Source organism: Macaca nemestrina, chromosome 20, assembly GCF_043159975.1.
Source record: "Macaca nemestrina isolate mMacNem1 chromosome 20, mMacNem.hap1, whole genome shotgun sequence".
Taxonomy (NCBI): Eukaryota; Metazoa; Chordata; class Mammalia; order Primates; family Cercopithecidae; genus Macaca; species Macaca nemestrina.
The window spans coordinates 1253108-1265417 of record NC_092144.1 but is presented as its reverse complement, the minus strand read 5'-3'; the positions used below and the strand labels follow the sequence as shown (position 1 = coordinate 1265417).

General features: G+C 59.0%; 1 protein-coding gene across 4 annotated transcripts; it reads left to right on the top strand.

The window, feature by feature from the left end:
* The first annotated feature begins 4402 nt into the window (after positions 1 to 4402).
* LOC105486320 (RNA polymerase II, I and III subunit E) lies at positions 4403 to 11171 on the top strand. Of its 4 annotated transcripts, none has more exons than XM_071086796.1 (8): positions 4403 to 4558; positions 5747 to 5921; positions 7920 to 8035; positions 8813 to 8893; positions 9342 to 9400; positions 9491 to 9569; positions 9899 to 9978; positions 10688 to 11171. In XM_071086796.1, exons 1-7 carry the CDS (start codon positions 4502 to 4504, stop codon positions 9962 to 9964), a joined length of 633 nt encoding a protein of 210 aa, XP_070942897.1. In that variant the 5' UTR covers positions 4403 to 4501; the 3' UTR covers positions 9965 to 9978; positions 10688 to 11171. The 4 variants fall into 4 exon arrangements, with proteins under 4 accessions (XP_070942897.1, XP_011747458.1, XP_011747452.1 ...); XM_011749156.3 differs by having other exon boundaries at positions 10645 to 11171; XM_011749150.3 differs by having other exon boundaries at positions 9899 to 11171.
* The last annotated feature ends 1139 nt before the right edge of the window (positions 11172 to 12310 follow it).

The window sequence follows — 12310 nt, the reverse complement described above, 5'->3', positions numbered from 1 at the left end:
ATGTCTGCTGGGCTAATCCCTGCTCAGTCCTCAGGCTGACTTGGCTGTCTGGTGGCATCACATAGCCACTCCCTCCCTCTGCCCCTAGACACCTTCCTCGCCGGGTTTCCAGGACACCTGGCAACCTCCTGCCCTTTATCCTATTTAAGGAGCACTTATGCAATGCTGGTGCCAGGCGCTGCTCTATGTACACTGCAATTATTAGCCAATGACCCTGAGAAGTGGGTGCTGTTCTTGTCCCTGTTTTTTTTTTTTTTTTTTTTTTTTCTTTTTTTTTGAGACAGAGTCTCACTCTGTCACCCAGGCTGGAGTGCAGTGGCCGGATCTCGGCTAACTGCAAGCTCAGCCTCCCGGGTTTACACCATTCTCCTGCCTCAGCCTCCCAAGTAGCTGGGGCTACAGGCACCCGCCACCACGCCCGGCTAATTTTTTTGTATTTTCAGTAGAGACGGGGTTACACCGTGTTCGCCAGGATGGTCTCGATCTCCTGACCTCGTGATCCGCCCGCCTCGGCCTCCCAAAGTGCTGGGATTACAGGCGTGAGCCACCGCGCCCGACCTCTTGTCTCTGTTTTACAAGGCAAGGGAGAGGGGAGGCACAGAGAGGTTGAGTAACCTGCCTGAGTTCACACAGCCAGGTCTGTAGCTCGGGGGCTGCTCCAGCGTCTGTCCTGAGTCTCCCCTCCTGCTGGTGCCTCCTCTCTTCTCCGGGCTTCTGAACACCAGCGGGGCTGGACTCACTCTCCCGGGCTCTACTCTGTTCCCAGGACGTGGTCCAGGCTCCCGGCTCTAATCTCCACCACGTGGCCACCCTGCCTGTACGTCCATCCCCCCAGACCTTGCCCTGAATTGCAGAGCTCACCTCGACCTCCACGCCTCCACCCTCCCACCCTCTTCCCACTCTGACAGGGACAGCTTTGTCCCCTCTTTGCCCTCTTTTTCTCGCCCTATGGCACCCTCCCCGCTCTGTGCTTGCCCCTACCCTAGTCGGAGCCACCCCAACCTGTGGCCAGTTCGCCTTCCCAGTCCCTCCCAGGTCTCTCGCTTCTGCCCTGGCTCCAGACAGTCATTTCCCAACACAGCAGCTCCAAACATTTTACCCTGACCAGCGAGGCCTCGTGGGACCTGCCCCACCTTGCCCTCTGACCTCCTCTCCTGCCCCTTCCCTGCCAGGAACACTCCAGGAGAGGCGCAGCCTCAGGGCCTCTGACCTGGCTGTGCTGTCTGCCTGATACAGCTATCCCCAGGCACCCCCAGGTTTCCTCCCTCTCCTCCTCTGGTTTTTGTTTTCTGTTTGTTTGTTTGGAGGCAGCGTCTCTGTGACCCAGACCGGAGTGCAGTGGCACAATCACAGCTCAATGCAACCTCGACCGCTGGGCTCTGGTGATCCTAGATCTTCCCACCTCAGCCTCCCGAGTAACTGAGACTACAGGTGCACCCACCATGCCCGGCTAATTTTTACATTTTTTTGTAGAAATAGGGTCTTCCTGGCCAGGTGTGGTGGCTCATGTCTGTTAATCCCAGCACTTTGGGAGGCCGAGGCAAACAGATCATCTGAGGTCAGGAGTTCGAGACCAGCCTGGCTAACACGGTGAAACCCCATCTCTACTAAAAATACAAAAAAATTAGCCAGGTGTGGTGGCTCACGCCTGTAATTCCAGCTACTCGGGAGGCCAACGCAGGAGAATCATTTAAACCCAGGAGGCAGAGGCTGCAGTGAGCCGAGATTATACCACTGTACTCCAACCTGGGTGACAGAGCGAGACTCGATCTCAAAAAAAAAAACAACTAAAAAAGAAATGGGGTCTTCCTATGTTGCCCAGGCTCGTCTCAAACTCCTGGCCTCAAGGTGAGAAAGAAAAGTTAGGTAGTTAGATAAGAAAGTTTGCACAAACCGGCCGGGCGCGGTGGCTCAAGCCTGTAATCCCAGCACTTTGGGAGGCCGAGATGGGCGGATCACGAGGTCAGGAGATCGAGACCATCCTGGCTAACACGGTGAAACCCTGTTCTACTAAAAATACAAAAAACTAGCCGGGCGAGGTGGCGGGCGCCTGTAGTCCCAGCTACTCAGGAGGCTGAGGCAGGAGAATGGCGTGAACCCAGGGGGCGTAGCTTGTAGTGAGCTGAGATCCGGCCACTGCACTCCAGCCTGGGCGACAGAGCGAGACTCCGTCTCAAAAAAAAAAAAAAAACAACAAAAAAAAAAACAAAAAAAAAACTGGAAAACTACAACAAAGGGATCCTTCCCACTCAGCCTCCCAAAGTGCTGGGATTACAGGTGTGAGCCACTGTGCCCAATGGGATTTTTTTTTTTTTTTTTTTTTTCTAGATGGAGACTTGCTCTGTCACCCAGGCTGGAGTGCAGTGGTGTGATCTCAGCTCACTGCAACCTCCGCCTCCTGGGTTCAAGCGATTCTCCTGCCTCAGCCTCCTGATTAGCCGGGACTACAGGTGACCACTGCCAAACCTGGCTAATTTTTGTATTTTTAGTAGAGACGAGGTTTCACCATGTTGGCCAAGCTGGTCTCGAACTCCTGACCTCATGATCTGCTCACCTCAGCCACCCAAAGTGCTGGGATTACAGGCATGAGCCACTACATCTAATGGGACTTTTGCTTGAATCTGTCCTCACTGTATTCCGTGACCTCCCCATTTGATACTACAGGTCTCTCCTTCTCCCCATGTCACTTAGCCTCTCTGCTCTGTCTTATTCCATAGCTTTGTCACTTTCTAACGTTGTTATTTATTTATTTATTATTATATATATTTTTTTTGAGAAAGAGTTTTGCCCTGTTGCCCAGGTTAGAGTGCAGTGATATGATCTTGGCTTACTGCAGACTCTGCCTGCCCGGGTTCAAGCGATTCTCCTGCCTCAGCCTCCCGAGTAGCTGGGATTACAGGTGCTCACCACCGCACCCAGCTAATTTTTGTAGTTTTTTTTTGGGGGGACGGAGTCTCGCTCTGTCGCCCAGGCTGGAGTGCAGTGGCCAGATCTCAGCTCATTGCAAGCTCCGCCTCCCGGGTTCATGCCATTCTCCTGCCTCAGCCTCCTGAGTAGCTGGGACTACAGGCGCCCGCCACCTCGCCCGGCTAGCTTTATGTATTTTTTAGTAGAGACGGGGTTTCACTGTGTTAGCCAGGATGGTCTTGATCTCCTGACCTCATGATCCGCCCATCTCGGCCTCCCAAAGTGCTGGGATTACAGGCTTGAGCCACCGCGCCTGGCCAATTTTTGTAGTTTTTAGTAGAGACAGGGTTTCACCATCTTGGCCAGGCTGGTCTCGAACTCCTGACCTCATGATCCACCCACCTTGGCCTCCCAAAGTGCTGGGATTACAGGCATGAGCCACTGCGCCTGTCCTATTTATTTATTTATTTATTTATTTATTTATTTATTGAGACAGAGTCTCACTCTGTGGCCCAGGCTGGAGTGCAGTGGCGCGATCTCGGCTCACTGCAACCTCCCCCTTCCAGGTTCACGAGATTCTCCTGCGTCAGCCTCCCGAGTAGCTGAGACTACGGGCACCTGGCCCAGCTAATTTTTTGTATTTTTAGTAGAGATCGGGTTTCACCGTGTTAGCCAGGATGGTCTCGATCTCCTGGTCTCGTGATCTGCCCACCTCAGCCTCCCAAAGTGCTCGGATTACAGGCATGAGCCACTGCGCCCAGTAACGTTATTTTACTAAATCCTGTCTCTGAATGCAAGGGATACCTGGCCTGTTTTTATTCACCATCACTGTAGGTTGCTGAGTAAATGCTGAATTAATGAATGCGTCACTGAGTCAGTGACTGATTGCCTTCACACAGCGAGTGCTGGGCTGGGATCCTCCGTGAATCTGGGGAGGTGAGGTTTGCAAAGACAGGACGGATCTGGGGTGGGGCGATACCCAGGCTAGGCTGGCACTCAGGGGAGAGAACAGAGGTGAAGGGACTTAAAAAGCACCTAGAGATATGCCTAGCTCTACCTAAGACTCTCAGTTAACCGCCTAAAGTAGGGACACTTTTTGCCATTGCACAGGTAGGGAAACTGAGGCCCAAGGGCATTAACCCTGACCTGGCCTGGAGCCAACAGAGGAAACCCTGTACAGTTTGATGCACAAATATGTATAGAGTTCCCACTAGGCTCCCCGACCGTCCCTAGGAGCCGAGCTGCCCCTTGACCCATTCCAGGCCTCAGTTTCCCCGCCCACACTTCGCCCCCGCCTCATGGGATTCTAAACTGTCGCCGCAACGTGGGAGTTGAACGGAAACTACAACTCCCAAGAGGCCGTGCAGCCAAAGACACACGAGAACTACGGAGGGAGAGTCTCGCGCAGCAAACTGCCGTTCTCGCAAGGCTCGGGCTGCCCTTGGCGCTGCCGATCCCGGAAGTTGCTGCATTCAGGCGTTCGCCGACGACAGCCCATCGCGGGGCGGGGTTACGTGTAGGGGGCCTGATTGGGAGTCGGCGCAGGCGCAGTCCGCGCGGGTTCTCGCAGGCAAAACGGGTGCGAGTGGCGGCGATGGACGACGAGGAGGAGACGTACCGGCTCTGGAAAATCCGCAAGACCATCATGCAGGTGAGCCGCGCGTGGTGTTGGGGGCGGGGGCGCGAGCAGCAGGTGCAGGGGCCCGAGGCGAGGTCGAGCTCGGCGTCTCCTCGTACTCCCGTCGCAGCAGCAGCGACGGAGGGCCCGGCCGACACGGGAGGCCCCGAGGCCGCCGGGGATCCCAGGCGCTGGGCCCGACCTGAGCCGGCAGCGGGGAAGGGAGGGGGTTTCGAGACGTCTGGGTGCGGGGCTTAGCGGTGGGCGGGCGGCTTGGGCTGGTGCGGCGCACATGGCGGCGAGAGGAGGAAGGTGCGAATGGGGACGGGGGGCGCCCCCAGACCCTGCCCCTCTCTGTGATTCAGCGTCGCCATTTGTCCTTGCGTCCTGAACCCCAGGGCGTCTCTCCGAGGCTGGCGGAGTTGGTGGTTGGGAAGCAGCAGGCGAGCTGGGGCTTTCGATGGGGACGTGGAGCCCGGAACCCGTGCCTCGGGGTCTGAGACAGATGGAGGCCACTGGGCCGACTCCGGTTTGGAAACTGGGCAAAGGTCTGAGGGCCTGCGGTTCAGGGTCCTCCCTCAGCCGTTGGGGCCGTTTGGGAGCTTTTGTTTTGTCTTGCTTCCCCACCCTATGCCCTTGTCTTTAGCGAAGCCCCCCGCAGCCTGATTCTCCTTCCTCCGGGCCGCAAACATTGTCAGCCTGAAGTCACATCTGTTTCGGTCCCTGTCTTTTTTTTTTTTTTTTTTTTTTTTTAAGAGACAAGCTCTCACTCTGTCGCCCAGGCTGCAGCGCAGTGGCGCAGTCATAGCTCACTGCATCCTTGAACTCCTGGCCTCAAGCAGCCCTCCTGCCTCGGCCTCCCTGAGCTCTGGGGTCGCGGACGTGACCCCCCACGCCCCGTCTTTGTCCCTGTCTTTAAGGTAGCTCTGCAAAGTGGTTTGGAGGGCTTTGCCCCCTGCCAGGTTCCTGTGAGGCTGGATAGACGGACGGTCTTGGTCACGGCTGGACACCTCTGCGAGCCTCTCGGGATCACGCTGGTCCCATCCTGTGGTGTGGGGCTGTGGGGGCCAGGATGGCTGTCATGGGGCACACAGCGAGTGTTCATTCCGTTTGCTGTTCACCTCTGTCCTCTGCAGCAGCCGCAGGTCTGACTTCTGGGTCACGAGCTCTGGCCGCCTTCCTGTCTCTGCCCTGGGGTCAGCTGGTTCTTTCTCTCTGCAGTTGTGCCACGACCGTGGCTACCTAGTGACCCAGGACGAGCTTGACCAGACACTGGAGGAGTTCAAAGCCCAATTTGGAGACAAGCCGAGTGAGGGGCGGCCGCGGCGCACTGACCTCACCGTGCTGGTGGCCCACAACGATGACCCCACCGACCAGATGTTTGTGTTCTTTCCAGGTGAGCAGCGCGTCCCTGGGGAGTTCTGGTGGAGCCGCCCGAGCACCTGCTGAGGAGCCGGCCGCTAGCACCCACCCCCTCCCGCCTCGTGCCCAGCGTTTGATCCTCTGCCCAATCTGGGAGGAAAACTTCCCCTCCTCTTCCTTGCTGTGGGCGATGCCGTGGACCTCTGACCCCTCTCATGCACAGCCTCTTTCTGGTTTCCCTCTCATCGGTCCCCTTTCTTCTGCCAACCAGGAGAGTCCCATGGACCTCCCTACTCACCTGCAGCCCCTCATGACCTTTGCCCTACCTGTGTTCCTTGGCTCCCCCATCCTGGCCGTTGGGTGCACTTCCAGCTTCTTGGCCTGGCCCAGGAGGGTCAGCGTGTGGGTCAGCGCAGCCTCCTTGTGAGCTGTGGCCCCTGTCTGCCCCAGCCCATTCCTCTGCACCCCATGCCGCCTCTGCCCTGTCAGCGTCCGCTACTCATCCCTCGAGGTTGTGCTCAGGCCGCTTTTCCCGGGACCCCTGGGACCCTCGGTTTCAGCACCTGCACCGTGGAAGTCTCCCCACCTGTCTGCCCCCCCAGGATGGCTCTAGCGCCCTCAGTGGTTGGGGGACTACCAGCGCCTAGGGACACAGCCGCGTGCCCAGAATTAATCAGTGGGGTGGACGGAGCGTGTCTGCCAAGCGGGTGATGCTACTGCTTTTTTTTTTTTGAAAGTCTCATTCTGTCACCCAGGCTGAAGTGCAGTGGTGCCATTTCGGCTCGCTGCAGCCTCCACCTCCTGAGTTCAAAATTCTCCTGCCTCAGCTTCCTGAGTAGCTGAGACTGCAGGCACCCACCGCCATACCTGGCTATTTTTTTTTTTGTGTATTTTTGGTAGAGATGGGGTTTCACCATGTTGGCCAGGCTGCTTTCAAACTCCTGACTTCAGGTGATCTGCCTGCCTCGGCCTCCCAAAGTGCTGGGATTACAGGCGTGAGCCACTGCGCCCGGTCTTCTTCTTCTTTTTTTTTTTGAGGCTGAGTCTCTCTCTGTCGCCCAGGCTGGAGGGCAGTGGCGCAATCTCGGCTCACTGCAACCTCCACCTCCTGGGTTGAAGCAATCCTCCCACCTCAGCCTCCCACAAAAAGCTAGGTTTACAGGCATACACCATCTCACCTGGCTACTTTTACTTTTTTTAGTAGTGTTTATTTATTTGTTTATTTGGTTTTTTGAGATGGAATCTCGCTCTGTCGCCCAGGTTAGAGTACAATGGCACAATCTTGGCTCACTGCATGCTCCTTCTCCCGGGTTCACGCCATTCTCCTGCCTTAGTCTCCAGAGTAGCTGGGACTACAGGTGCCCGCCACCACGCCCAGCTAATTTTTTGTATTTTTAGTAGAAACGGGGTTTCACCGTGTTAGCCAGGATGGTCTCGATCTCCTTACATTGTGATCCGCCTGCCTCAGCCTCCCAAAGTGCTGGGATTGCAGGTGTGAGCCACCGTGCCTGGCCAATTTTTTGTACTGTTAATAGAGATGGGATTTCACGATGTTGGCCAGGCTGGTTTCGAACTCCTGACCTCAAGCAATCCACCTGCCTCAGCCTCCCAAAGTGCTAGGGTTACCGGTGTGAGCCACTGCACCCGGCCTCAGGTGACGCTTCTTAAAGAGAGCATCCTGGGGTGTGAGATGTGCTTGTTGGACAGGTGGGTGCTGAGTCACCCCCCCCCCCCAGGACTGCCCGGGGTGGGAGCCTCTCAGAGTTGAAGGTCTCTGCCTCTCACTGGTCTCTGGGTGACTGAGGGGTGTCAGGCCCCCGTCCTTGTCTCTAGGTGAATGAGGTTTCAGCCCTTTCTTCCCCTGTCCTGGGATCCTGCAACTCAGGTCTCGTTTTGCAAACGTGGGAGCTGAGGTCTGAGCAGGAGAAGCGCCTGTGTGGAATGGGGCTGGAACCCAGGTGCTCTGTGGTCTGGGTGGGCGAAGGCCGGGAGGGCCCAGGGTGGTGCAGGCCAGCACATCTTCTGTCTGCAGAGGAGCCCAAGGTGGGCATCAAGACCATCAAGGTGTACTGCCAGCGCATGCAGGAGGAGAACATCACGCGTGCCCTCATCGTGGTGCAGCAGGGCATGACGCCCTCCGCCAAGCAGGTGGGCACCCCCCACCCCGCCCTTCCAGCCTCTCGCCCTCCCCAGCCTCCTCCCCCGAGCAGCGCCCACAGGCGGCTCACGTGCCTGGGGCCAGGCCCGTCAGGGTGCCCTGGAGGATGTGGCCCGGATGTCTGACAAGCCCTGCCCACCTCCCTTCCACCCCGTCCATGGCCCCACTGCTGAGCCCCAGCCCCACCCCAGGCACTGCCGTCCTCCCCTGGCGCTCGGGAGGGGCGTAAGGGCGGAGGGCGCTGTGCCTCTCTCGCCAGTGCCTGTGTGCCACCGCCCTCGGCCTGGCGCAGCTTGCGGGAGCCGGAGGTTCTTTGTCCTGAGCCAGTGTCCAGGGGGACATGCAGAGGAGGCCCGGCACGGGGCGTGTTCCCCGTCTGTGTATTGGACGCTCTTGAGCCAGGCTGCCGTGCTGTGATGGGCAGTCAGCAGAGCAGTTTAGTCCCTGGCCCACCGGCTGCGGGGTTCACGCAGTCACACCGAGCGGCACCCCGTGTGGGGAAGTGGCCACCCTGCAGCTCTGAGGGCCGCCCCTGGAGGCGTGTGACGGATGGAAACACGTCCGAGTTTCCACGGCCTCATCACTGCTCATGACAGAGGCCCTTGATGAGCAGAGAGGCTGGGGTGGGGCTGGCAGTGGGGTTTTCTGATTTATGACGTGGGGTGTGTTGGGGCACACGAGTAAGCTCTATGTAGCTTGAGGCAGGAAATGGGAGTTGGGGTTGTCTGGGCCCCTCCGGGCCGTGCCTGAGCGCCACTCTCTTCCAGTCCCTGGTCGACATGGCTCCCAAGTACATCCTGGAGCAGTTTCTGCAGCAGGAGCTGCTCATCAACATCACGGAGCACGAGGTGGGCGCCCGCCGTGGAGCCTGCGTGGGGCCGGCAGAGATGCAGGGTTTGCGGGTGGCCAGGAAGATGTGGGATCTGGGGCCCAGGGTGGGTGCTCCCGTTAGTGCGTGGAGAACAGGGGTTCTCAAAGGGTGGCCCGGGACCTGCAGCAGCCAAACTCGGGAGCTTCCTAGGAATGCAGATCCGCAGGCCCACCCCAGCCTGTAGAACAGGACTGTTGGGGGTGTGGAGGGAGCCTAGTGCTGCCGACATGGCAGGAGGGGTCCCAGCGGGAGGCGGCTGTGCCCTGCCCGTCTGCCTCAGAAGCCTGTGCAGCCGGGGTGCGGGGGTCGGGGGAGGGGGGTTCGGAGCTCTTGTCCATCTGGAGGCACAGGGGCTGTGGTGGCGCCTGGGAGCCGTGGGGTCTGGCCAGCCCTCGGTGATGCCTGGTGGCTTCCTCTCTCGGCAGCTGGTCCCTGAGCACGTCGTCATGACCAAGGAGGAGGTGACAGAGCTGCTGGCCCGATAGTATCCTTTCCAGCCCCTGTCCCTTGAGACTTCCACGTCCCCCTCCCCCTCCACAGCTCCGTCTGGCATTTTCCTGACCCTGCTTCCCAGTAAGCTCCGAGAGAACCAGCTGCCCAGGATCCAGGCGGGGGACCCTGTGGCGCGCTACTTTGGGATAAAGCGTGGGCAGGTGAGCCTTGCAGGAAGAAGGGGCCCTGGGGCTGCTTTGAGCTGACCACTCAGAGAAGGGGCTTCTCTTCCTCCGTGACAGCCCCGCCCCTCAACCCAGGGCCTAGAGGGGACCTCGAGACCACACCCCCAATCCCCCCCTCTTAAAGCCAGGGTTACTAGGCCCAGAGAAGAGCGTGACCCAGGTTCCCGGGGAGCGGGTCCTGCAGCCCAGGGTCAGCATTTTGGGCCCCTGCCGGCCATCCCCAGCCCGTGGGCTGCCCGCCTGCTGTCTGGTGACTGCAGTGAGGCCCCTCAGGCGTTCCCAGCCCCTGCTCTCTGTCTCTGCAGGTGGTGAAGATCATCCGGCCCAGCGAGACGGCGGGCAGGTACATCACCTACCGGCTGGTGCAGTAGCCACCGCCTGACAGGTGAGACAGCCAGAGGGACAGGCACTGAGGCGGGGGTGTCGTCCCCTCCAAGCTGTTCTCGCTTCGTCCAGCAGCAAACCCGTCCTAGCACCAGCCCAGCTGGGCCACCAGGCGCTCCCAGGACATCTCCAGCCCCCACCTGACTACGCGGGGCGTGCATGTCCCCCGCCACTGACCCACCTTAGAAGCGAGACACGGGCGGGTGTGCGGCGGGCCTTTCCAGAAGAGGATTTAGAAACCTGCCCGGAGAGCCCAGCGCTCGGAGAGGGGGGGCGGTTTCAGGCTACCCCTTCCCGGCGTGGGCACCTGGGGAGGGACTGGCCTGAGTCAGGAGCGGGACAGCCTTTGCTCATGTGAGAACCTCGCAGCTCCCCTGGACTCTGGTCCTGGCGAGGTGCTGTCCTGGCAGGCAGCCCCACTTCACACTCAGCCCAGGGGTGGGGCTCGGCCTGGTCTGAGGCTGGCACAGTTCCTTTGAGGTCAGAGCCACTGCCCACACCTGTGTGACTGCTGGGCACAAGTGAGCCGCCCAGCCTCTGCACTGTGGCCTGGGCCTCCTCCCGCCGGGCCTCCTGCACCTCCTTATCGCTCAGTAGTGGACGTTGGGCTGTCCTGGGCCGACTAGATCTGCCCCACTCGTGTGACCACCCTCCACTTCTTTCCCAGCCCCTAGAGGCAGACACATAGACAGTGACCCCCATCCCTGCAGGACGGACGCCCCTGCCCTGCCAGAGTCCAGCCCCCCAGCTCTCACGGCTGCTGCTTCTCTGGACTCCCCAAGGCAGGTGGCCTTCACCCAAGTTCTCCCGTCCTGGGGTGAGGCCCAGCCGGCCCCATTCACCTGTGGATTTGTGCAAGATGCAGCCTCAGAAGAGACAAAGCCCCTGAGGGAGGTCACCTGGGGGCAGTTGGTGCTGGGCCCCCTCTGTTGGGGGTTTGGGGTCCCGGTCTCCCACCAGCCACTGCTTCCTCCCGGGCTCTCAGCCTTCTACCCCTTGTCTTCCTTTCCTCGGGGGCCCTGATGCGTGGTGGCCCCCGCCCAGCCTCGGCTCCTTACTCCATTCATGGCTGTGCACACCCTTGAGCCACCAGGGTGTGAGATTCCAGCTCTGGAGTTTTCGGTTGTTGGAGGAGGTTGGATATTTTCAAACGTTAAAGATGTTTTGAGCAAATAAATTTACTTGATATGAAAACCAGGCCTACTGAAAAGGTATTTAGCAGGTGGCCTTGCGTCTCCCCAAGCACACGAGGTCGGCTTGGCAGGCGGTCCCTCCTGCTGGCATTCTCTGGCCCTGGCTTCGGAGGTCAGCGCCTCCCCAGGCCCTCACCCCGCCCTCCCACTTGTGCTCCTGAATCAGGCGTGAGCGTGTCTCCCTCCCTTCCCGTGAGGGTGTGGAGTTCTCTGGTGTGTGCAGCTGTGGTTTGCGGCCAGTTCCTCGTATAGACGTTTGGGATCTGGCTCTACTTCCCCCTTTGTCTGATTTCAGAAGGCCTCGCCTGCCCAAGTTTCACCCAGCTGCCTGTGTTTATTTCACAAGAGCTTTATGAGGATGTAATTCACCCTTGTGTGATCGGTGGTCTGCAGGGCTCCCGACGCCCAGGCCGGGGATGGCGCCATGCAGTCCCGCAGGGATCTTTAGGTTAAGTCTGATGGTGTGTGAGTGACAGGGACGGTGCTTCCCCTTCTCTCCAAATGTGTTTTCTTTTTTTTTTTTTTTTTTTTTTGAGACGGAGTCTCACGCTGTTGCCCAGGCTGGAGTGCAGTGGCGCGATCTCGGCTCACTGCAAGCTCCGCCTCCCGGGTTCCCTCCATTCTCCTGCCTCAGCCTCCTGAGTAGCTGGGACTACAGGCGCCCGCCACCGCGCCCGGCTGATTTTTTTTTGTATTTTTAGTAGAGACGGGGTTTCACTGTGGTCTCGGATCTCCTGACCTTGTGATCCGCCCGCCTCGGCCTCCCAAAGTGCTGGGATTACAGGCTTGAGCCACCGCGCCCGGCCTCTTTTTTTTTTTTTTGAGACGGAGTCTCGCTGTGTCTCCCAGGCTGGAGTACAGTGGCGTGATCTCGGCTCACTGCAAGCGCCGCCTCCCGGGTTCACGCCATTCTCCCGCCTCAGCCTCCCGAGTAGCTGGGACTACAGGCGCCCGCCGCCTCACCCGGCTAGTTTTTTGTGTTTTTTAGTAGAGACGGGGTTTCACCGTGTTAGCCAGGATGGTCTCGATCTCCTGACCTAGTGATCCGCCTGTCTCGGCCTCCCAAAGTGCTGGGATTACAGGCTTGAGCCACCGCGCCCGGGCCAGTTTTTTGTATTTTTAGTAGAGACGGGGTTTCAC

Coding starts and splice junctions, on each gene's coding strand:
- LOC105486320 (XM_071086796.1), top strand. CDS start 4,502: ATGGACGACGAGGAGGAGACGTACCGGCTCTGGAAAATCCGCAAGACC. Junction 8,894..9,341: donor TCAACATCACGGAGCACGAG/GTGGGCGCCCGC, acceptor CTCTCTCGGCAG/CTGGTCCCTGAGCACGTCGT. Junction 9,401..9,490: donor ACAGAGCTGCTGGCCCGATA/GTATCCTTTCCA, acceptor CCTGCTTCCCAG/TAAGCTCCGAGAGAACCAGC.